General features: G+C 39.6%; 1 protein-coding gene across 1 annotated transcript in view; it reads right to left on the bottom strand.

Annotated features, from left to right (window-relative positions):
• LOC110880135 overlaps window positions 1–8,705 on the bottom strand; it is a 47,363-nt gene extending 38,658 nt beyond the window's left edge. Inside the window, exons 1-3 of the mRNA XM_035977165.1 lie at window positions 8,671–8,705; window positions 8,263–8,584; window positions 1,654–1,970 (exon numbers count right to left, since the gene is read on the bottom strand). Coding sequence (XP_035833058.1) covers window positions 1,654–1,970; window positions 8,263–8,584; window positions 8,671–8,705 — 674 coding nt within the window. The remainder of the gene's footprint in view (window positions 1–1,653; window positions 1,971–8,262; window positions 8,585–8,670) is intronic.
• Window positions 8,706–27,177: the final 18,472 nt, after the last annotated feature.

The following is a 27,177-nucleotide window of genomic DNA, read 5'->3' as shown; positions in this document are numbered from 1 at the left end:
GGTGATCCTTCCAGGATCCTCTATCCTACCATGAGTAGCCCATTCCTTGGGCAGATCCTCCCCATCTGGGATGGTATCCCTTCTAACGAAGAAAAAGCGACGCTTCCAGTTTGTATCGTTCTTAGTCACCTTGAAGACAGGGTGATCCTCCCCAGCTTTCCGTTTTAGCAGATATCGGCAAGAACCGAACGTGGTAAGATCATAAAGGGCGGCCAACTCTGCCATCCCCAAATCAATTCCCTTCTGCTCGATGATCCTCTCGAAGGTATACAAAACCCTCCAGATCATCGGCATAGCTTGGATATAAGATATGCCGGTTAAAGAAAAGAAGGATTGGGTGAAGGCTGGAAAAGGATACGAATACCCTATGGTGAACGGAGTAGCAGGAAAGGCCACCCAAACATCTGAAACAAAGTCGCTCAAAGCACTAGGTGTGAAGGATTTGAAAACAGCACTCGCCGGAAAGCAATGACGAATCCTGTCTACATGGGCATTAGAAAAGCAACATCTCTCCGTAGGAGAATCCTTGATGATCCCTTGGCTTTTTAGGGGACTACTCTTCTTGGAATCCTTGTGTGGAGAATTCCGAAGCAACATGCTTGTGACGGAACAGAAACAGAATAAAAGCAAAAAAACAGAGCAAGAGAAGGAAGAAAGGAAAAAGAGAAGAAGAGAGTACCTGGTCAATCTTCGGTAGCGATTATAAAGGGAAGATATCTCGAATTTAAATGCAGAGTGATCCTAACCCTATCTCCTATTTATAATCATGATTTGCAGGGATTGTCACATCTGTGACGTAATGATCACAACGGCTAGTCCGCTTATAACGGCTAGTTATCCGAATAGTCCGTTGGAGATAAAGATCAGAGCAAAATATAATTCGTTTATTTACAATAAACTCTTTATATTTTGGGGGCAATTGTTAGGGCTGGATTTTTATCATATGTGATCCTTACACGTGATCCTAACCAGTGATCCTTGTTTCTTTGGCAGACAGTGATCCTCAGCAGGACTTCAGGATCAGGATCATGGACCATTAGAAGGATCCTCATGCTAATAGTTATCTTCGTGTAATACAACATTATTTTGCAGGAACATCTAGCAGGATACGCTCTTAGCATCATAATCAAGGGACGCGTCTTCACAATTATAGCACGAGCTTAATCAAAGATAGACGTTGCAAAGGATATGGAAACTTAGCTTGATTTAAGGGCGGCAATTTAGGCTAGATTGTCTTTTATTTCTAAAGGGGTAATGAGCTGATTATTAGTCTTTTTACCTAAAATAGGTCACCTACACTTGTATAAATACCACTCTTCCTCATTTGGAAGAACACACACGGCATACAACGCAACTCTCACACACTTAGACACTCGAAACAATAGTGATCCTTGTACTCAGCTCATTATCATCCGAAGTTGTAACCATTTTGTTCTTATATTGAAGTTTGGTGATCGGTAGTTGCCATCACCCGAGGTTTTTTATGCCGGAGATCATATATTGATCAAGGGCTTTTTCCTCGTATAAATCGTTGTGTCTTTGCATCTCTATCACGAAAGTGATCCTTTACTTTTATAATTAACCAAGCATCATACCCCAATTACATAAAGTTTGGTTACATTATCCTTGTGTGATTTTTGACCAAAACAGCCCCCATATCCACTGTAACCACCTTCACCCCCGTATCCACCATCACCACCGTATCCACTGTAACTTCCGTATCCACCTTCATCCCCGTATACCCCATAACCCGGATACGATTGCTGCGACGGGTAATATGGTTCATCAGCAAGTGCATTCTCAACACCGTATCCACTTTGTTGCACGTACGGAGATTCATACCCGTATCCGTAATCTGGACACACTTGATGCGCCGGGTAATTTGGTTCATCAACAGGTGGAGTGGGAGTCTTGTTCAAGTCTGGCAACTGTGTTTCTTGATTAACAGGGACTCCAGACACAACCTCCTCCTCCTCATTGGCAGCATTTGATCCCCATGTGTCGTTAGAATAACGATTACCGAAATAATTATCCTTCCAAAATGATGACATTTTAACAAGGTTGAACCAAAAACTAACAATTTACTGAAGAAGAAGATGAAAAGGAAAGCAAAGTATATGTCGGGTGATGGGTAACAGATATGAATGGAGGGATAAATAGACTTTCATCTGGCATGTCAATACGCAGCGTATTGATCCCTACTCACCGTATTACTTTATTCACGTGCCCTGGACAACATCGTATCAGGTCAAATCAGTCTATCAATACGGTGCGTATTGATCAATACGCACCCTATGTAAGACTGATTTGACATGGTACTAGGTTTGACTGTCTGGTCGTGCACCTACCACTTATATACGCTGCGTATTGACCAATACGCAGCGTATTCAGGTAACCCTATACGCTGCGTATTGACCAATACGCAGCGTATGCAAACCCTAATTGTGCAGATAGCCTGACTTGGTGTGCAGATAGTGAGAGCCATTCAATTTCTGTATCCTGGGGTACAGCAGATCCAGCAGCAAGTGGCCATGTCCATCAAGCTAATGCAAGCCATTATCCTGTGCGATAGAAACTAAGGCCTCTGCAGCCTCGACATCATCATCTAATGAAGGGGAACTTTCCATGGTTCTCTTTTGGACAGCACCAGAAGCTGTCTCTGTATCTTTTCAGAAAAAAACTGTTTACAGACAAAACCAAAAATCGAAAAAGCGAAATTTTAGTTACGATTAAGAAAAAGAAGATAAAGGAGTAAAGAGAATGTGAATACCTCACAGGTTCCCGAAGTGTTCTCTTCATTCGAAGAAACAGGCTTCTTCATTTTGCCTTTAAGAATACTTGCTTCTCAACCTTTAGCCCTTATTATTCTAACAAATGTGTTTAAAGTCATAGTATCTGAAAATTCGCTCTCCTGGTCACTTGAAACTGAATCACCAAGCCCTTTATATACATCATTTAACCTTCACACTTGGGATCTCAGTTCACCCAGATTCCTGTCTGAATTAGTAAGAATGGTACCCTGTATTTAAAATCAATACGAAAGCAAAAGCATGTTAATTATACCTAGTCTTTAAAATCAAGCATCAAATATATGCTAGTTTATATACGACTCATACATACATTGGTTCAATACTTGTGCATCCAATGAAATTCATCTTGATTTGAAGGAAACATAATCAAGAATTGCTAACGACTCAGTACGTGCTAAAAACACAAAAGCTCCTAATCAAAGATATTCCAATAACAATCAAATGCAAGATAATTACAATTATGAACATGTAATGCCAAAAGTTGTAGATAAAATTGTGCAATGCGTTATGTGAAAGGAAGACCCGTGTCTTTCTTAAGCCATTTTGCAGGTACTTAATATTATCGTACATAGATATCATATATAGCAGGCCGATGGGTGATGGTGGCGTTGTTGTCTTAGTAAGTTAAGTTATGGTCGTGGCGTGGCATGGCTTGGCTGATGCAAATAAGTTAGGTTAAAAGTTATATGTTCGAAAATAAATTTAAGTTATGGGCTATTTGGGCATGACAACGGACTATTTTAAGACTTAATATAAATTTATAGATTAATTTATACTGGAACCCATATAAAGTTTTATGTGTGTATTATACATAAATATAATAAATAAATATGTATAATTTAAATTCCAATTTCAATTGAATCAAATTTAAAACTATAAATCCGTATTACATTATTGGCTCCAATTGAATCGAATTTGAATGTTTATGATAATCGAAATGAATTTTTGATACCCCTAAATGTGGCTGGAAAGGCATTATTTCTCGGAGGTAAGACTACCCTTAGGAATAAAATGGCCTTCACTTGTTGAATGATTTTGCTTTTAAAATCCTCTTCAGATCCTTTATTATAGGTCACTCTTCACTGAGGTTATAACATACTACAACAAATATGCATCATCTTCCATTTTGCTTTATGCAAACATATCAAAACAATAACTTTATCAATACTATATTATAATGCATAAGGGAGGGACATTTTAAGATACCCAAAAAATAAAAACTTTTCCCCTCTCAATTTATAAATACATCCCTAAAAAGGATAAATTGGTCTTTTAAATAATAATTATTTTTTAGCCTCACATCTTATTACACTTAAATCCTGAGTTTTAATATTAAGTATGGGTAATTAGTTACACTTTTCCCCCTTCATACCAAACTTATAGTTATTTTAGGTATTCTTGTCATATCTTATAAACTATAATATCTTAAAAAAAAATCCAAAAGTACCATAATGACCGACTCATTTTTTGTCGATGTTTTGATAGTTGTCTTGGTCAGTATTGACGTGTGGATTAAAATGTACAAGTAGATTATGCCTTAGTGTACAAGTGATTGAAGTCCAAGTTACTTAGTCGTTATCCCAAAATGTTTAATAGCTACAGAATATCAAAACCATCAATTTAATCATCTCATCTAGATTAAACTTTAGTCCCTCATCTTTAACAAATTATAGATAATTAGTTAGTAGTTACACTTTATTCTCTTATAAAAAAACTAACTTCCCCTAACGATTTTTAAACGATTATAACATTAAATTACACCATATAAACAAACGAGTAATTTAAACATTCATAACTCTTAAATTACGCCATAAAAAACATAGTTTTTTGAATTAAAAAATTGATATGTTAAATGATTAACAGTGTCAAAGGGTCAGTTATTACTTAATCATAAAGCGAACCGAACCGACCAAACCATGCACAACAAAATAATATTGATTACCCGATTACTTCTCTTTTGATGTATATCTATCGTAAAAACACTACAATAAATATTATATTAATAAGAAAACCACCAAAAACGAGTATCGCAATGCAATGCGATGTGTAGTTCCCACTGCATCGCGCCGGCTTCCTCCTAGTTATATACATATAAAGGTGTAAAACGAGTCTGGTCTTATAGGATAATTTAGAAAACTAGATAATAGAAGTAGTTAGTTATGTTGTTGGGGCCATTTAATCCACAGCAAAACAAAAATGGGCAGTTTTTGTTGCTGTCAAGAGAGTTCCAGCATGGCCTTTATGGGGTTTCCAAAGCAATATTTGTAATTTAATTCTATTTGATTGTCCATTCAGGTTGAGACAGAGCCTTAAACCCGCCTCCTACAAATGGATTGGGGGAAGGGCCACTTGCCCTTCCTACCCTAATGTCTTCTAGTCTTATCCATCACAACACCCTAAAACATGGACCCCACCATTTTACCCGACTCCCCCTCTCTCCATACACACAACTCTCTATATCTCTCTCCTACCCTCACACTAACAGCATTGGCAAACACCCAACCCGCCCCGTACCCACCGGGTACCACTAGCTGGACCAGCGGCGGTGTAAGCGGCGGTGTAACCCAAGCGGGTAAGGTCAGAGCCGGCTTAACATTTTTGGAGGTCCAAAGCGAATTTTAAAATTTGGGCCCTTGTAAAATATTTTATTTTACTCACCATCATAATAACTTATTAATATTACCAGATTGACCGCTTAATGAGACGATAACAAGTTAATAAAGACCGATCAAGAACTCTTTTTAGTGGGGGAAACGAAATTGTTAAAATTGTTTGGTTAAAAGGGCTCAAGTAGTTTTAAGGGAACCAATCTCCAATTCGAATATGAATATTTGGTTGTGACCATGAAGGCAAGTTACAACTTACCCCAACTATTTGATAAGCCAAAAGAATAAAACAAAACAACACTCGGTATGGTAATATAAAATACTAATGCCTAAAACCAAAGGAGTCGGATTTATTTGGGCCTAGGGCCTCTCCAATTTAGAAAATATAAAGACAACATAAATTTGAATGTGTGTTGGGTTTCGAACCAGGACCTACTGCTTGCGGACATTATTCTACACCGCTAGACTACAACAACCATATATGTGATGTTAATCAATATATTATAATTATACATACTATATACATAAAATATTTTTCAAGCAGAGGCCCTGAAAACTTGGAGGCCCAAAGCCCTAGCTTGGGTTTGATACACTAACGGGCTGGCCTTGGGTAAGGTTCTATTGATGTATTAGCAGTTTGTAGCAATGTTGTGGACACACTTTAGTGACTGCTTGAAGCAGAAACAATCATGAATGAACCATTGATAGCAACCACTTGTTGGCCTTAATTGTGTGATCAAAGTTTGACTAGAAGTGCAAGGGTTGATTATGCACTAGTTGAAAGTTATTTAGACGGTGGTTACAAGGCTTATAAAGTTCGGGGGTGATTATGTCATTTCAGAAGTTTGTAACCACCACTCAATGAATCGATGTGTCTCTTGGAGACACACCTCTAGATCGACGGCCACAAGGAAGACAAGAAGAGACGTGACTTTTGGATCAAGAGACGCAACTCTTCAGATTTATTCTCAACCACATGTTTTAGAGACGTGACTATTCGTGAAAGGACACGACTCTACACTCGCACCCATTGAAGTCTATAAATAGTTTAGTTTTAGTTTGTATTTTAGTAACCTGGAATCTTGTATTTTGCATCTTATAACAATCAGGTTCTATTGTTCATTTATTAATACAATTGCATATTAGGGTTAATCCATCTCTTCTTGTTCTTTGTTCGTTCTTTGTTTGATTGTTATTTTGTTCTTGATTGACGGGTTGAATTCATGGTCTCCTGGGATCTACATTGGTATCAGAGCCAAGGCTCAAAGAATCAAGATCATGGGTTTAATTCTTCAATCAAGGCAAGGGTTTTGCGTTCGGAAGAATCATCTGAGGGAAGGCAGGAAATCGTCGGGGGAACTGGGCATGTTGGTACGGGTCTGAATGGAGGAAAGAGCGGCTGTGCAGCGGAAAAGGTTAACAGTACGCGCAGGGGAAGCCATCCTTCGTTCATGGAAATCACTAATTTAAAAGTCTCCCAAGAAGTTGATTCCGGATTCGCACGCAGTTAAAATATTGGGTTCAGAGATTGCCCAGGAAGGAGGAATACGTACAGAGAAGGAAGAGAGGATGCCATCACAAAGATCAATCGCAAGAGACGGTGTTGGTATCAGAATTCCCTAAGGACTTGCAGGGTTAAAGATTGTTGATGGAATCATCGCGGGAACATAATGGTTTGCATAGTCATATGTAGACATGGATGAGGCCGCAAAGGTTTTGGTGTAGTGTGTGACGCATGACACCAGGATTATAGTTTGCCCAGAAAGAAGCATGCAAAGTTCAAGAATCAAACTTGGATCAACAATTAGGGGGGTGAATGTTGGCCTTAATTGTGTGATCAAAGTTTGACTAGAAGTGCAAGGGTTGATTACGCACTAGTTCAAAGTTATTTAGACGGCGGTTACAAGGCGGTTATAAAGTTCGGGGGGTGATTATGTTATTTCAGAAGTTTGTAACCACCACTCAAGGAATCAATCGATGTGTCTCTTGGAGACATACCTCTAGATCGATGGCCACAAGGAAGACAAGAAGAGACGTGACTTTTGGATCAAGAGACGCAACTCTTCAGATTCATCTCAACCACATGTTTTAGAGACGTGACTATTCGTGAAAGGACACAACTCTATAGTCGCACCCATTGAAGTCTATAAATAGTTTAGTTTTAGTTTGTATTTTAGTAACCTGGAATCTTGTATCTTGCATCTTATAACAATCAGGTTCTACTGTTCATTTATTAATACAATTGCATATTAGGGTTAATCCCTCTCTTCTTGTTCTTTGTTCAATTGTTATTTTGTTCTTGATTGACGAGTTGAATTCATGGTCTCCTAGGATCTACACCACTTTCCAGCCATTTGTGAGGCTTGAAACTCAAACCTATAAACCCTTTTGTGTACCACCAAACGTTTGTTGTTAATCTTTGTTGACAAAAGTAGCATGAAGTTTCGTGGTCCTCCATGAGATGGGTGAATAAACTACTCAATCCATGACTCAGGAGATCGACAACCATCACAATCAGAATCGTAATAGTCATACAGCTGCCAATCACTATCAGCCCCCGAAACAAAAAAAATGTTTGTCTATGATTGGTCTTAAGATAATGTAGAACACGAATAGCAAATTAGATAGCAAGCAAATTCAAAAGACATACATAAAAACTTCAACTGAAATAAGTTCACATAACCATTTCTTACATTTCAGGGACTAGATACAACAAGTCCGTTACTATCACTATCCATGATCCCTCCCTAAATTGCATAGCTTCCCTATATGATCTAAGATTTCAACACAAAACTTTCAGACACTTTTATCTCAAACTCTGAGGGATTTCTGTTTATAGTGCGTACAGAAATCTCATATTTATATTCAATATCCGGGGGTACACCAGACCCAGCAGCAGGTGGCACATGTTCATCTGAATCATTATCAGATTCTGAACTGAAATCACTCATCACAGGTTCCTTCATTTTGCCTTTAAGAATTCTTGCTTTTCGACGTTTAGCCCTAATTTTTCTAACCACTGTGTTTAAAGTCATAGTATCTGAAAATTCACTCTCCTCATCACTGGAAACTGAATCACCAAGCCCTTTATACACATCATGCAACCTTCGCATCTTGGGTCTCGGTTCACCCAGAATCCTGCCTGAATTGGGAGGAATGATACCCCGTCTACAATAGCAAAAGCATGTTAATTATACCCAGTCTTTAAAATCAAGCTTCAAAAGTATGCGAATTTATTTAAAACTCATACATACATTGGTTCAGTACTTTTGCTTCCAGTGAAATTCATCTTGATTTGAAGGAAATGTTATCAAGACTTGCTAACGACGCAGTACCAGCTAAAAACACAAAAGCTCGTAATCAAAGACCTTCCAATAACAATCAAATGCAAGATAATTACAATTATGAACATGTAATGCAAAAGGTTAGATAAAACTGTGCGACTAGTTATGTGAAAGGGTGACCTGTGTCTTTCTTAAGCTCTTTTGCAGATACTTAATACTATCTATCATACATAGAGATATCATATATAGCACATAAGCTAAAAAATTAGTTCAAAAGATGGTTTTGGATTTCTTGAGATCAGAATCGGATGATCCAATAAAAACCGCAAGATCTACATTCAATTATGGATCAACAATTAATAGCTATACTAGATCATGCTGTAACAACAAACACAAACAACTACGAAAAAGAGATAAACTTGTAAGGTGGCACGATCGTATGGACCAAACCCTAATTAAATCACAGCAACAAGAAGTTGGCAAAGTTGACAATGAGAAAACCTCTAACTTTTCCGATCGTGTGTCACTCCTTTTTCGAAAAACCCCTAATTTTTTTTACATGAAAAACCCTAATTCAAACATTTAGAAATGAAAGAGGAAGAAGAGATACTCACTTAAATCCCACACACAACAACTAGTCTGAAGAGAAGATCAATAAGATCAGATCTAATCAGATATCTAGTTGGAAGCCTTTCTAGAAATGTTAAGCACGGGAAAATGGTTGGTGAGGTCTGGCGGAAGCTATCGCTGCGAAGGTCAATGAGGCGGAGAAAATAAGGAGAGACTCGCTTTTAAGACAAAGCCAGCAGCAAACACGATAAAGGGCATTTATAAGCCGCGGAAACAAAGTCCCTAAATAACGCATAACCGTAGGCAACTTTATGCCATGAAAGGCGGATATAAATGTAACACAATTCATTAATAAAACCATTTTTCATCCCCATATAACTTCACCAAATTACACTAACAAAAGTACTCAAGTGAAAAGAGAATAAATTCAAGTAATCTAATGCTTGCCATTTTCAACCGGTACATAACGGGCACTTTCTTTTACATAAAATGAAACAATCATACAACACATTTACTCAACTACAAAATAAAATTTGTTGTCTTACTGATCAAGATGCAATTACATTTCTAAGTAATGATTACTCAACTCTTTAACACACACACACACACACACAATAAACTAAAAAAATTGCAAAAGTACAAATGATTGTGCTAGTATTTAGAACCCTAGAGGCAATAGTTATCCAAGAGTATATGCAACCATGTTATCCAACACATGATTGTTCTCCGTCGCTCCAAGAAAGGATAAAGTATGTGGTTTCATGGTCTTCCATGAGATGGGTGAACAAGGACTCAATTAATTGTATAACACACACAGTCACCCAATCAATTAAGCAAATTGCAACAGCACAACTGAAATTGCATATATCAAAAAACGGCATTATTATCACAATACAACAAGTGAATACATGCATCTCAATAGATCAAAATAATGGCAGGGAATACAACTTCACTATCCAGATGAATAGAAGTAACCTATTCATAAACAAAATGATTGTGCTCGTATTTAGAACCGTAGAGGAAATAGTTTTATATGCAAACAAACTTACGTTAACATAATATCAAACCTGGAGTATGAAACCGCATTACTTTCGTCAACACATGATGCTCCTCCGTCACACTAATGTTTTGACCCGATTCAGCAACTACAGTTTCGAGAGTATCTCCCATGGACTCTTGGACAACCATCCTTGTTCTGGCGACTGGTTTTCCCGAAACCATGGCGGCTGCCAGCGTCAGGTTGTTGCCGGAGATGTTTCCAAAAGCGGTGAAGATTAGAAACCCCATGACTTCCGGCGTGGACAGTTACAAACGAAGGTATGATTCATTTTCTCATGATTATCCCACATTTTCATTAATTATCCTTGTAATATTAAGCAATATAACTTTGATTCCTTTTAGTTTAAATTGATATTTGAATTATATTATATTATATTATATTATATTATATTATATTATATTATATTATATTATATTATATTATATTGTATTACCTATTAAAAAGTAATTTTGACAAGTGAGAAGAATATTTTGTAGCTAATACTACAAAGGCAATTACGAAAATGACTATTGACCAAAACCACTTTCAAATTTGGCCACCTCACGCGTACTTAGAGCGGCGCATCACGGATCCAAATGCACGGGATGCGTTCATATGCAGACTTTTGCAGCATCCAATAAGTTGTGGACATCTGGCGGTCCAGTGGGCCACGCATTGGTTTTTGGTGGGTTCGTATGCAGACTTCTCCCCTTAGATGCATTGGAGTCTGGCTCCTGTACATTTCACCAAAAGTACTTTTGGTCTGAAACTCAAAAAACAAAGACCAATGAGCTATACGATGACGACGGCCAAAATTAAACACTTCAACAAGTTCAAATCTGCTTTCCTAAAACCATGTCACTTGTGGAGATGGAGAAGACACCTTGTCGGAGAAGGTTGAGGTGCGGTGACGGAGAAGACAACTCGCCGGAGAAGTTTGAGTCAATACCTCTCTTCTTGTTCTTTGTTCAATTGTTATTTTGTTCTTGATTGACGAGTTGAATTCATGGTCTCCTAGGATCTACACCACTTTCCAACCATTTGTGAGGCTTGAAACTCAAACCTATAAACCCTTTTGTGTACCACCAAAGGTTTGTTGTTAATCTTTGTTGACAAAAGTAGCATGAAGTTTCGTGGTCCTCCATGAGATGGGTGAATAACTACTCAATCCATGACTCAGGAGATCGACAACCATCACAATCAGAATCGTAATAGTCATACAGCTGCCAATCACTATCAGCCCCCGAAACAAAAAAAAATGTTTGTCTATGATTGGTCTTAAGATAATGTAGAACACGAATAGCAAATTAGATAGCAAGCAAATTCAAAAGACATACATAAAAACACAAAACTGAAATAAGTTCACATAACCATTTCTTACATTTCAGGGACTAGATACAACAAGTCCGTTACTATCACTATCCATGATCCCTCCCTAAATTGCATAGCTTCCCTATATGATCTAAGATTTCAACACAAAACTTTCAGACACTTTTATCTCAAACTCTGAGGGATTTCTGTTTATAGTGCGTACAGAAATCTCATATTTATATTCAATATTGTTGGTGCACTTGTGTCTGTACTTTGTCTGTATTCGGTCTGATATAAACGATGTCCTGATTTGTATTGTAAGTTGACCAAGTCAACCATCCTCCGGTTTGACTTGGACAACAGTTGAAAGATGTTCTGATCGAAGGATAGCCTCGAAGGATACACCTGATCCTTCGAGGTGATCGAAAGATATGGTTCGACCATGGTTCGACCATTAGACCTCGAAGGATGATCCTTCGAGGTCCATGCTGATCTTTCGTGTGAACTATGATCGATAGATGATCCTTCGGACCATCTATCAGATCCTTCGATCCAGACCTGCTGAGCTGGGTATATATACCCATGCATGTGTTGAGTGTGAGTTAGTTCTGAAGTTCTGCCATTTGCACCGAGAGATAGAAGAGTGTTGAGAGCATTCTGTCCAGAACTCACACACACACACACTTGAGAGTTTACATGTTAGATTTGTAAACATTGAGCTTGTAACCGAACCCTCATTGCATTAATACGACTAGTGTTAATCGGTGAATCTTTGTGTGTTTGTTTCTCTACTTGCTACTAACTCGGTTTGCTTGCTAGCTTGGATTCCGCACTCGCTAGTAGGTTTGTATAACAAGGTTTAGGTTCGTCATCCTCCGCGAAAAGGGACCTACAAGTGGTATCAGAGCCATGGTGCCCGATTTAGTAAAACTAACCGTTTACTAAGTCACATGTGCTCTAGATCTGTGATTTTTGTGGGTTTTTGTTCAAGATGTAAAAAAAAAAAAAGGTGAAAATGAGAAAAACCCAGATCTGGACCCGGATATCCAGATCTGTGCTAAACCGGGTGTTGGGTTTTATGTTTTTCTCCTAAATCTTCAAGTTTCCATCATCAAAAACTGTATACAAAGTGTTTTCGGTCAGATCTGCAGATGAACAGTCCTCCGTGTTCATGATGTTCTTGACAGCTTCAAGTTTCGAAAGATGCTGTTTGTCCTCGAAGGATTGAACAGTTTTTCGAAGGATGAAACAAAATTCAAAATTCAAATTTTCATGCTTCGAAATGTGCGAAAGTTGGTCACCTACCACATCAACTTTTCACCAACCTGTCGTACTTTCTGTCCTTGTGTCAGAACCATCGAAAGATATCTTTCGATCTCGAAAGATCATCCTTCGAACAAGGAGATTCGAAAGATGAACAGGAGTGCTCGAAAGATCATCAGTTCTTCGAAGGATCAAAAAGACTTCGAAGGATCAATTCTGAAGTGTACGAAGGATCAGCCATGTCCAACTTCGAAAGGTGTTCGAAAGATATGTGACATGTGCTCGAAAGATGCTCGAAAGATATGTGACATGTGCTCGAAAGACTTCGAAAGATCATCTTTCGAAGCTGTCTTGGTGTTTATCTTTCGTTTGATGCAGGTGTTTCGAAGGATCCAGATGTTGTGGAATTTTATGAACTCAGACAGTGTGTTGGGGTTAATCATTTAATTCACTTGGAGTCGGGTCGGGTGTTCGCAAGGATTATTCATACCGGGCTTCAAAGTTTCAACATCAAAATTCGTACGGGCTTTGGGAACACGCGGGGTGATGCAGCATGATGAACACAAGAGATGATGAAGACTTGATGTTTGAAAATGTGGGGTAGTCACGGTTACCGATGCAATGACAAACATGGTAACGTGACTATTATGGGCCAAACACAACAGTTCCGCTTGGTGGAGGGAATTGGTGAATATTTGACGACAGTTTCTTTGAAGTGGAAAGAATCTGTTAAGGTTTAGAGATTTTGCCAAAGAAGTGGGGGAATAAAAATTTTTTCATTTGTTGAATTTCTTCGGCAAAATTCTAAACGCAATCTCAGGTGGTAGAGTTTATGATCTTCTGGTGATTCAAACGGTTCAGCGTGGAATGTTTTGCACAGACACTTGAAGATCAAGACTTGATGCAGTTGTTTAAGAATGGAACCTTTATCATATGCCGGTTGGAGTTTTGGAAGATCAGCGGAAGATCGGTCAATTGATCCTTTTGAGGAAATTGCACAACACTCAACACGGATACGCGTACTTTGAGGGGGAAATCTTATACAATGAGCATCAGGATGCTACTTACCTGGATCATCGGTCAAGGGGGAATTTGTCTACACAGAGAAGATGAATACTTGGCTGAAGATCGATTGCAGTTGCATTTTCAGCATTCGACAGCAACGGACAAGGGGGAATTTGTTGATGCAGATTTTGTGTCCGATGCTTGTCGAATAGATTAGTTTTATTTTATGCTGAATTTGTAATAGTTAGTGAAACGGTCAAACGAACGTGTATAGACCCGCTCGTTTGAAGTGGTCAAACGAGAGGGTTGTTGGTTTGACTGTGTGTGTGTGTTGCTAGACAAAGTTGCTGTGTTGTCATTGGTGTCGAAGGATAAGGCATCGAAGGATTATGAATATCCTTCGATGAGCTCGAAAGATACCCATCGTAGGATGGACCTCGAAGGATATCGAAGGATATCATTCGAGGTATGTGAGTATCTTTCGAAGACTGTCTGATCGAAGGATGATGTTTCGACCAGTCAGTCTGATCCTTCGACCTGCAGCCTGTGTTTTAGTATAAATACCAACACTTTGTCATTTGCAACATAAGAGTGAGAGCACAAGTGTGTGCTAGAGAGAGAATGGAGGTCTGAGACCTCACCGGGAGAAATCACCACTTGGTTTCTCCCCGGATGTATACTTCTTTGGTATTAGTTCGGTTGTCATGTAACCGGGCCGACTTGTAATGTTTACTACCGGATTAATACAAAGTTTGTTATGTTTATCCTCTCTTATCTCTTCCATCTTTGAACATAAACATGAAAATCACGGGTTGGATCCTTAAACACGGACCAGATTTTGTGTCCGATGCTTGTCGAATAGATTAGTTTTATTTTATGCTGAATTTGTAATAGTTAGTGAAACGGTCAAACGAACGTGTATAGACCCGCTCGTTTGAAGTGGTCAAACGAGAGGGTTGTTGGTTTGACTGTGTGTGTGTGTTGCTAGACAAAGTTGCTGTGTTGTCATTGGTGTCGAAGGATAAGGCATCGAAGGATTATGAATATCCTTCGATGAGCTCGAAAGATACCCATCGTAGGATGGACCTCGAAGGATATCGAAGGATATCATTCGAGGTATGTGAGTATCTTTCGAAGACTGTCTGATCGAAGGATGATGTTTCGACCAGTCAGTCTGATCCTTCGACCTGCAGCCTGTGTTTTAGTATAAATACCAACACTTTGTCATTTGCAACATAAGAGTGAGAGCACAAGTGTGTGCTAGAGAGAGAATGGAGGTCTGAGACCTCACCGGGAGAAATCACCACTTGGTTTCTCCCCGGATGTATACTTCTTTGGTATTAGTTCGGTTGTCATGTAACCGGGCCGACTTGTAATGTTTACTACCGGATTAATACAAAGTTTGTTATGTTTATCCTCTCTTATCTCTTCCATCTTTGAACATAAACATGAAAATCACGGGTTGGATCCTTAAACACGGACCTACAAGTGGTATCAGAGCCTCGCTCTTTACCTTGTTTAAAACCGGGTTTGTTCAAGTGTTTGGTGTGTTTGAACACTTGGTTTAGCACCCGTTTTTGGTGGTTTTTCTTGCTTGTTTAAACTGAAAAACGGTTTCTAAACCTTCGGGAGTGTTCAAGTTTGGGTTGGGTAACATAAAAATTGTTTTTAGAAAACTTTGTGTTTTCCGGTGGTATTCCGGTGTGTTTCCGGCGACTGGCTTAAGGATAAGGTTATCCTTTTTGGGCAATCTTTCAAAAGTTGGTGGGAAAGTTGATCTGACATCCCCTTTTGCCGAAAGTTTGACCTTACCAACCTGTCACCTTTTCACCAACCTTTCACATCAAAGTCAGTTGTGTCAGAGCCTCTCGAAAGATATCTTTCGACATCGAAAGATCATCCTTCGATATCTTTCGATCAAGGAGGGCTCGAAAGATTTATATCCTTCGACCCATCCTTCGAAGTCTGAAACATATCCTTCGACAGAGGAATCTTTTCGAAAGACTAGTGTCCGAAAGATTAGGATCCTTCGTATTGGTGAATCTTTCGAGATCTGTTGTTCGAAAGATAAGGATTTGGCTCGAAAGATAAGGATCTTTCAAAGGGAATCTTTCGAGTTCTTGAATCTTTCGAAATCATTGTTCGAGAGTCAACAGTAATCTTTCGAGTACTGTTGATCCTTCGAACAAGGTTATATCTTTCGATTGAGGTTTGTTTATTGTTAACAAGTTTCTGTGATTTCAGATCTTTCGACCAGGATCTTTCGGTTGTGTTATCTTTCGGATCATTCTTACTTAGCATTTATTTTGCTTATCTATCATGAATCCGAGTTGGTGGGGAAGTCCGGCTCCAGACAGTGGAAAATACATGAATACTAGTCAATCTCCATCATGGGCCGAATCTCCGGTATCTACATCCTCACAAACAAATGCCACTCCAGCTGGTCAATGGGCGTTTGTTTCAAATCAAACTCCGAGTATTCAAAGTCTTCTTCTAAGCGAAAGTGAAACCGGAAGTTTGAACAGGCCTCCAAAGTTGATGCATCTTCATGAATATCCAGGATGGGTTGATCGTTTCCATACATACATTCTTGGTCAAAATACAGAGTTGTGGTTGCGGTTCACTACGGAATTCGATCAAACTATCGAGGTTGCTGCTTCTTCGACAGCTACATTTGCCGATCTTCCTGAGGATCAAAAGAAGACGTATGACTTAGAAAAGAAAGCATACGCTATTCTCACTCAAGCACTGAGCAAGGATATTTATCATCAGTTCGTCAGTTTCAAGACTACGAAGAAGTTGTGGGATGCATTGAAGACAAGAGGAGTAGGTAATGAAGCCACACGTCAACTACGACGAGATCTACTGAAGAAAGAATTTGATGGCTTCACATGTATGGATAAGGAGTCCTTGGGAGATATGACAAGCCGTTTCTATCACCTGCTTACTGAGCTGACAAACTTTGAAGTCACAACGACTCCAACAGAGGTGGTAAAGAAGTTTGCCGATGCATTGCCGCCTCAATGGAATAACTTCCTGGAAATCTTGAAGTACAACGGAACGTTGAGAACTACCAATATCAACGATTTCGTGCAGCTTCTGGAGAACAAGGATCAGGAAGAAACGTTGAAGGCAAAGAGAGTTGCAGTGCCACAGAATCCAGAGATGTATTATGGCACCTCCACTACTTCATCTGCAAAAGCCGGTTCACATGCTCCACTTCAAACGGCGTTTGTCACAAGCACGGATATGTACGGCAATCCAGTGCAAGTTCCTGTAAAGCCGCCTCCAACCACAGATCTGTATGGAAATCCAATACAACCACCTCATCCTCCTCCTGCTCAACAACCTCAATATGCGTGTTATGGAGGAACATCATCTGCTGCAGGTCAACAATCAAAGTCAAATCCAGTACAGCTTGACACTTCAAGTTTTTCTAAAATCAGTGTAGAAGTAGCTAAGGAACATATGGAGTTGCTTAACACTGTAGTGAGCGCGTACTGTGGGTTGATAGAAGGTCAGATTGGAAACATTAATCTGACACAAGAAGATTACAGGCAGATTGATAAGGAGGAGATGGACTTGATGGACATCAAGTGGGCCTTTGCGAGTGCTGTGAGAAGAGCAAAGGATTGGATGGAAAGTACTGGAAGAACCAGCTTGGAAAGTAAGCGAGACACCAAGTATGGGTTCGATAAGCAAGCTGTTAAGTGCTTCAACTGTGGTGAACGGGGCCACTTTAAACGGGAATGTACAAAGCCAGCCCAGCACGGGAATCAAAACCCCTTCAGGAACCAAGGCAACCAGCAGAACAGAAACAATGATCGTACATTGGTGCCTGTCAACAACCAAACCAACCGAGCACTTGCAGTTCAGGTGGATGAAGGTTGTGACTGGTCAATCCAGTTGGGTGGTGATGCTCCTGATGGAACAGCATGTTTTGCTCAGATTGTGAAGGAGCTGGTTCACACCAATGGTGGAGAATCTTCTGCCAGTGGTGATGAATCATCTGAAGATGAAGACTCCTCTGGATACAGCAGGAGTGTTGATGAAGAATCATCCAACTCTGGTGATGATCATGTGGGTGAGACATCTAATGTTTCGGATGATATTGACATTGATGAACTCTTGGGGGAAGCTGTAGCAGAAACTCAAAGAAGATCTATTCTGGTGGATCAAGCTGCTTACTCTTCGTCTTCTCTCCATTCAGCCTTTATGGCTAATGTCGACGGTTCATCAAGTCAGGTATGTGTCGATGAACCCACTGCTGTTAATTGTGATGAATGTGCTAGGTTGCATGCTAGATGTGCTGATCTTGAGAAAAGTATGTCTGAGTTGCAAGGCAAACATGATGCTTTACAAGCTAGTTTGTTTGACTTGCAAGACAAACATACTACTGTGAATGAGAATTTGAGTGACTTGCAAAGTAAGCATGACGCTTTGCAAGAAAAATATGATGTGACCTTTCTCCACAATCAGAAGTTGACTGTGGATCTCTCTAAATGCACAGAAGCCAACATGTTTTATGAAAACCATGAAAAAGAATTTAAGTCAGTAATTGAAACATTAAAGAAGGATAAAACTGAACTGACTAAAATGGTTTCAAGAAAACAAACTGATATTAATTTGTATATATCTCGCCTTGAGAGTATGCAAAAAGAGATGGCTTGTGTGAAAACCGAAAGTGATGCGATCCAACTCAAGCTAGACAGTTATTTGAGTTCTAGCTATGTGTTAGATCACATCATTGACGTTCAGAAGGAAAAGAGAGATGTCACATGCATTGGCTACAAGAAGTGTCCACCACCAGTGAGACATAATTATGACGCCATGCCTGATGAAGAGGACAGAGTTTTCTTTGAACCTTCTGTGCCTCTAGATGTTAAGGAGTTTGCTGCAGGACTCGGATACCAAAAGGAAGTATCCTCAGATTCAGATGTGTCAGCAGATACATTTGTGAGTGCTGAACAGAATCAAGATCCTCCAGTTGTAATTGAGGATGCTGATTCGTCTGATGATGAATCTGATGATACTGTCCCAGCAAAGTCTGATGCGGTAGCCAAAAATGAGGACATACCTCTTGAGAATCACATTCTATGTGATCCCCCTGTTCAACCCGCTAAGACTGTTGCAACTGAGTCCTCATCTGCAGAAGAGTTGGAGAGTGTGAATTTGCTGTACACTCTTGTTGGTGATGATAAAATTTACTCAGACAAAGATTTTCCCATTAAAAATGTTAATCAATCCTTAATCTGTAAAGTCTTTGAGAATTCGACGAGTAAGTTCTTGGGAAAGGCAGGACCTAAAGTTACAGTCACACAGTGTCCTCCAATCCCAAAGGCTGAAGTTCGAAAGCATTTTGGCAACAAGAAATTGCCAACAGTGCCAACACAGCAAAATCACACCAAACCCAAAGGTAAAGCACCGGCTCCAGTGCAAAAGAAGCCGAACCAAAAGAAGAAGAAGAATGTTAACTTTGTGAAATCGACGGGAACAGACAAAATTGAGAAGTTTGAAAATCAATCTAACTTAGATTTTGTCAAGAAAGCTTTTGTCGAGAAAAGAAATGAACCAAGTAGTTCAAAACCTAGTACCTCGGGTTCACAAAGTTCAACATCATCGGCTAGACGATCACATGATTCTTCGGGGTTTGTAGAACGAAGATCATGTTTTGAGTGTGGAACCATTGGGCACATTATTAGAAACTGCCCATATCTTCATAAGCAGAAAGGAAAGGTTGATGATCCCCGTGGCAAAACTGACCGTAAGCCAACTGTTTCCACAAAACAAGATCCCCGCCTTGTAAAAGAAAGGGAAAAGAAACAGAAACGCCAACAGGTCAAAAAGATTGAAAAAGCGATTAAAACCGATGTGGTTCAAAAACAATCTGTTGTCGTAAAACCAGAAAACTCTAAAACTTCAAATCATCAAGAAGTTAAAATTTTAAAGAAAAACACTGGTGAAACCAAACAGACTTGGAAACCAAAAACGGTTGTTGAATCAGGGGGACCATCACAATTCACCAACCATCAAAGACAAGAAGTTATTGTCATTGATGAAAATGGAAGACCCAAGACCACAATGGCTTGGGTCCCCATCTCCAACTAATTCATTTGAGTTCATGTGCAGGGTGCTTCAGGAGGAACTATCAGTAGTCATTGGATTGTTGATAGTGGGGCATCCAGGCACATGACGGGCGACATGAAGCTTCTCTACGACGTTAAATCTATTAGAGGAGGTTATGTTGCTTTTGCTGGAGATAAAGGTGGATACATTACGGGAGAAGGAATGATATCCAACGGGATTGTCAGCTTTGACAAGATCAATTTTGTGCAACAACTTGATCACAATCTTCTTAGTGTTTCTCAAATCTGTGACAAGCAGTTCTCAGTACACTTTGATGCTAATGGATGTTATGTGCTGAAACCCGGCTTCAAAATTCCAAAAGAATGGATTCTCTTGTCGGCTCCAAGGATAAATGATTTGTACGTCCTTGACATGAGCCAGGCTATTACTACGTCTGCACAAGCAACTTGTTTCGTTTCAAAAGCCACTGAAAAAGACACTATCTCTTGGCACAGACGAATGGGTCACATTCACTTACGCAAAATGAATCATTTGGTTTCAAATGAATTGGTGAATGGTGTACCTCTCAAAAATTTCCATCTTCAAGACGTCTGTGTTTCGTGCCAGAAAGGAAAGCAAACAAAGAAGAAGCACCCTACAAAGAAGATCAACACAGTGGCAGTTCCTCTTGAACGTTTGCACATGGATTTGTTCGGTCCTGTCAAACACAAGAGTATTCGAGGTGATCAATACTGCCTCGTGGTTACTGATGATTATTCAAGATTTTCTTGGGTTGCGTTCATGGCACACAAGAGTGAAACCTTTGGCATTATCAAAAACTTGATCATTCAGATTGAGAATTTGTATAAGTTGAAGGTTAGGCGGATACGTAGTGACAATGGTACTGAATTTAAGAATCATTCCATGGCGGAGTTCTGCACTTCAAAGGGTATTCTTCATGAATTTAGTGCAGCCTATACTCCTCAACAGAATGGTGTCGCTGAACGTAAGAACCGCACATTGATCGAGACTGCTAGGACAATGTTGGTAGAGTCACAGTTACCCATTCCATTCTGGACTGAAGCTGTGGCCTCTGCATGTTACACATTGAACAGAGTCCTTACAGTCAAAAGACACAACAAGACCTGCTTTGAGCTTCTTCAAAAACGGAAACCAGATTTGTCTTATCTAGAACCGTTTGGAGCTCCATGCACTATCATCGATCCTAATGGAAAGTTTGGGGCAAGAGCAATTGATGGATACTTTCTTGGGTATGCCACCCCTAACTTACGAGTCTGGAATTTAGAGACTAAAAGGGTTGAGGAATGGTCTGAGGTCCGAGTACAAAGGCACACCTTGCCAGTCAAAAATCCGGGTCAACCTTGGATGTTTGAGTACGATGACTTCTTCAATTCGATCAATGTTGAAGCCGTTGAAGAAAATGCTGCGGCTAGGATGTTTTTCGAGAGTGACAATGCAACAGTTTCACCGGTGGTTCGTCCAATTCTTGTGAATCAAGAACCATCCTCTTCGGTGAACAACAATACTCTCAACAATGAGGATTTTCATGATGCTAACGAATTGAACGAATCTTCAGAGGATGATGAATTTCTAGATGCAGATCAAGAAGCTCCTACAACAGCAGTTCATGGTACTTCAGAGGGTACTCCTCCAGTAGATGCTCATAGAACAGCTGAGGCTACTGCATCATCCTCTTCGTCAATTCCGGGTCTTGAATTGGTTGTTGATCTTAATCTTAACAACCTGGGTATAAATGTTCCAGTTCCAGACAATCCAGAAACAAGGATTCATAATACCCATCCTCAACAAAACATCATTGGAAATGTGCAAAGTGGCGTACAAACAAGAAACATGTTGCGAAACAACAACAATGCAGGCTTGTATGCAGCTATTCGAGAATCCGGACAACAAAACGACTGGTCCTTCGCGTGTTATGTCTCACAAGAAGAACCAAGAACGTGGAAAGAAGCCTTGAAAGATAATGCTTGGGTTGAAGCAATGCAGGAAGAACTGCAACAATTCCAGAAGCTGGGTGTCTGGAAACTAGTAGAGAAACCTGCTGGATACAAGAAGATTGGTACCCGTTGGGTTTTCAAATGCAAAAAGGATGACCGCGGAGTTGTTATCCGAAACAAAGCTCGTTTAGTCGTTCAAGGTTTTCGTCAGATTGAAGGGATCGACTACAACGAAGTCTATGCACCAGTGGCACGTCTCGAAGCAATTCGAATCTTTCTAGCCTATGCGTCCTTCAAAGGATTCAAGGTTTATCAGATGGACGTGAAAAGTGCATTTTTACATGGTGTGGTTGAAGAAGAGGTGTACGTCGAACAGCCTCCAGGTTTTGAAGATCCTATTCATCCCGATCGGGTTTGGTTGCTCAACAAAGCTCTTTATGGTCTTCATCAAGCACCACGAGCTTGGTATGCAACCTTATCACACTATCTGCTGGAGAACGGTTTTCGTAGAGGTCTTATCGACTGTACTCTCTTCATCAAAGAACAAGATGGAGATCTTCTTCTGGTACAGGTATACGTTGATGACATTATTTTTGGTTCTACTAATGATGTCTTGTGTAGGGAATTCGAGCGCATTATGCAGGATAAATTCGAGATGAGTGCTATGGGGGAAATGACCTTCTTCTTGGGCCTACAAGTACAACAAACGGAGTCTGGGATATTCATCCATCAGACTAAATATGTTGGTGACATCTTGAGCCGGTTCCAGATGTCTGATGCAACGCCCATTGGTACCCCATTGCCAACTAATCACGGAATTACTCCAGACTTGAAGGGAGAAGCTGTTAGCCCTTCTATCTATCGCGCCATGATCGGATCTCTCATGTACCTCACAGCATCAAGGCCAGACATAATGTACCCGACGTGCCTGCTTGCCAGATATCAAGTTAACCCGAAGGCCTCACATCTTGCTGCTGTTAAAAGGATTTTTCGTTATTTGAAGGCGTACCCTGACACTGGTCTGTGGTACCCTAGGGATAATAACTTTGAATTGGTAGCTTTCAGTGACTCTGATTTTGGCGGATGCAAAATCGACGGCAAGTCCACAACGGCTGGATGTCAGTTTTTAGGAAATCGACTAGTTACATGGCAGTGCAAGAAGCAGACGTGTGTAGCTACATCAACATGCGAAGCTGAATACATTGCTGCTTCAAGTTGTTGCTCCCAAGTACTTTGGATTCAACAACAAATGCGGGACTACGGTTTTGAATTCCTAACTACTCCTATTTACGTTGATAATTCTGCTGCTTTAGATATCACTAGAAATCCTGTGCAGCATTCAAAGACCAAACACATCGAAATCAAATATCACTTCATACGTGATTGCTTTGAGAAAAGGCTAATCGATGTTGTTAAGGTCCACACCGATGACCAACGTGCCGACCTATTTACCAAAGCTTTTGACAAATCAAGATTTGACTTTTTATTATTGGTAAACGGCATTAAGGTCAAGCAAGAGTAAAACCAACATCGGAAAATCATTTTTGTAAATATCTTTATGTGTTTTTAAATTTATCTTAGTTTATTGATTTTAGGGGGAGTAAATCCAAAAATCAGAAAATCCAAAAACATCGAAAAATTTCAAAAACACAAAAACAATAGAAAATCAAAAATGAGTTTCCTGGCGAGCAAAAGAGAAAATGATAGTACATCAGTGGTCTATCCAAACCTCTTTAAACCTTAAATGCAAAACGATAAGCAGCTCTATATAAGATGTATCGGTAGGCTCACAATCATTTTAAAGTGTGCAGGGTGATATAAATCTTAATCGACTGAAGACCAGGTGGGAACCATTCATTGGCATATGGTCTTAGTACCGAAATTTCGTTTGATAGATTGCCGAGGTTCTGAGATATTCGGTCTTTATGCTGCTTATCATCTGGGTATCATGGTTGCTTCTATAAATAGACTAAGTCTAAGATCTTCCATGATACTATACATACGTGTACATATTGCATACTGCATTCGACCTCAATAAGTGATAAACAATCACATGTCCATTTCAAATAAGTGATAAAATATCACATTTATCCGGGTGTCAAGTTCGTCTCTCTGCTGTACGGAAGTACTGACCTGTTCACGGACTTGCACCTGTGCCCTCATGCATACGAAAATCAAGTTCCTCATCAATAAGTGATTATATCACAAAGGACTTGTTTTCAAATCAAAATAAGTGAGTATCTCACAATTTATACGGTCAAACAGATGATAATCGGTATACTCACCGGTAAGATGAACACTCGTGCATACCTTGATACGGGAATGTGTCGTGATGTGGATGAACACCGGTCGGTAAGTATAAATCATACCTTAACGTATCCCCTCGCCATGATTACATCTGATAAGTTGAGCTTAAGTGGACAACAATACCGATAATTGTTATAGGATGCTTATCTTAATGTTAACTAACTGAACAACAAGAGTGTTTTGGCATGACCGTACACTGATATGATTCTCTTACCCTCGAAACTCGCAAAAAGAATGTTTGTATATATTTATTTATTTACTGTTTAACTTTTATTATTTCTTTTAAACAGTTTCGTCGTTTGGTGCATATCAGCACGACATTAGCGGTGATGTCGTTTGATAACACTCAAAGGATTTTAAATTGTTGTCTTTTAATTTCAAAAATACCAAAAAGATTTTAGGCTTGTTTTAATATAAACTTTATAAAAGCCAAAAAGATTTTATTTCTGCTTTATTTTCGATCGTACGATGTTGGAGCTCAAGTCTTCGTTACCTGAAACCTGACTGAAAACCGAACTGACTAAATCTTCATAAACGGTCAAAATTTGCAGATTTTGAAAGTTAGAATTTAAAATTGATAAATTTATTAAACTTTCAAACTGTCGGACGGTGTTTGATTATGACATGGTCATTCGTGTGTCATTTGTTTATACTATATTCCAAGCAATTGTTCTCATTACGCGTTTAGATTTCTTGCATGTGCAGATTCTAAAGGCTAGGAGAACATGGTCGTTGACGAGCTTTGGAATGAAGACTCGAAGGCACTCAATGAATGAAGATGATCGAGTTGCCGCTGGCCATCATCAACACCACAAGGATCTCACTTCATAAAGATAAAGTCTTTTCACGAGCATAACTCAAGGGGGAGCTTATGTTAAGGGGGAGTTTGTCAACACACTTCCTACATGATACGGGTAGTTTGTTGATACACTCTCTACTTTCAAGACGTGAAGACTTTGAAGATCCTCCGGCATTGAAGACATGATAGGACATCAGAGTCTTGAAGACCTGAAGACCAAAGACTGTCGAAGTTCCAGACAAGTCTACACTTTTAGAAGAACAAGACAAAGCTTAGAGATCAAAGACAAAGCTACAGCCAAGGGGGAGTTTGTTGGTGCACTTGTGTCTGTACTTTGTCTGTATTCGGTCTGATATAAACGATGTCCTGATTTGTATTGTAAGTTGACCAAGTCAACCATCCTCCGGTTTGACTTGGACAACAGTTGAAAGATGTTCTGATCGAAGGATAGCCTCGAAGGATACACCTGATCCTTCGAGGTGATCGAAAGATATGGTTCGACCATGGTTCGACCATTAGACCTCGAAGGATGATCCTTCGAGGTCCATGCTGATCTTTCGTGTGAACTATGATCGATAGATGATCCTTCGGACCATCTATCAGATCCTTCGATCCAGACCTGCTGAGCTGGGTATATATACCCATGCATGTGTTGAGTGTGAGTTAGTTCTGAAGTTCTGCCATTTGCACCGAGAGATAGAAGAGTGTTGAGAGCATTCTGTCCAGAACTCACACACACACACACTTGAGAGTTTACATGTTAGATTTGTAAACATTGAGCTTGTAACCGAACCCTCATTGCATTAATACGACTAGTGTTAATCGGTGAATCTTTGTGTGTTTGTTTCTCTACTTGCTACTAACTCGGTTTGCTTGCTAGCTTGGATTCCGCACTCGCTAGTAGGTTTGTATAACAAGGTTTAGGTTCGTCATCCTCCGCGAAAAGGGACCTACAAATATCCCGGGGTACACCAGACCCAGCAGCAGGTGGCACATGTTCATCTGAATCATTATCAGATTCTGAACTGAAATCACTCATCACAGGTTCCTTCATTTTGCCTTTAAGAATTCTTGCTTTTCGACGTTTAGCCCTAATTTTTCTAACCACTGTGTTTAAAGTCATAGTATCTGAAAATTCACTCTCCTCATCACTGGAAACTGAATCACCAAGCCCTTTATACACATCATGCAACCTTCGCATCTTGGGTCTCGGTTCACCCAGAATCCTGCCTGAATTGGGAGGAATGATACCCCGTCTACAAAAGCATAAGCATGTTAATTATACCCAGTCTTTAAAATCAAGCTTCAAAAGTATGCGAATTTATTTAAAACTCATACATACATTGGTTCAGTACTTTTGCTTCCAGTGAAATTCATCTTGATTTGAAGGAAATGTTATCAAGACTTGCTAACGACGCAGTACCAGCTAAAAACACAAAAGCTGGTAATCAAAGACGTTCCAATAACAATCAAATGCAAGATAATTACAATTATGAACATGTAATGCAAAAGGTTAGATAAAACTGTGCGAATAGTTATGTGAAAGGGTGACCTGTGTCTTTCTTAAGCTCTTTTGCAGATACTTAATACTATCTATCATACATAGAGATATCATATATAGCACATAAGCTAAAAAATTAGTTCAAAATATGGTTTTGGATTTCTTGAGATCAGAATGGGATGATCCAATAAAAACCGCAAGTGTAGGTCCCTTTTCTCGGAGGATCGAGAACAAACCTAAACCTTGTTATACAAACCTACTAGCAAGTGCGGAATCCAAGCTAGTAGGCAAACCGAGATGAAGCAAGTAGAGAAACAAACACACAAGATTCACCGATTAACACCACTGTATTAATACGTATGAAGGTTCCGGTTACAAGCACAATGTTTACAATCAGTTTGCAAACTCTCAAGTATGTGTGTGTGTGAGTCGGACAGAATGCTCTCTGCTCTCTATCTCTTGTCTGTGTGCATCTATCTTTCACACTACACTGCATGGGTATATATATACCCAGCTCATGATGTCTGGTCGAAGGATCCGATAGATGGTCCGAAGGATCATCTTTCGGATAGAAAGCTTTCGAAGGATCAGCAAGGACCTCGAAAGATCACCTTTCGAGGTCTATTGTTCGAAGCCTATC

This window comes from Helianthus annuus, chromosome 9, assembly GCF_002127325.2.
Source record: "Helianthus annuus cultivar XRQ/B chromosome 9, HanXRQr2.0-SUNRISE, whole genome shotgun sequence".
Taxonomy (NCBI): domain Eukaryota; kingdom Viridiplantae; phylum Streptophyta; class Magnoliopsida; order Asterales; family Asteraceae; genus Helianthus; species Helianthus annuus.
This window is presented reverse-complemented; position numbering and strand designations above follow the sequence as displayed.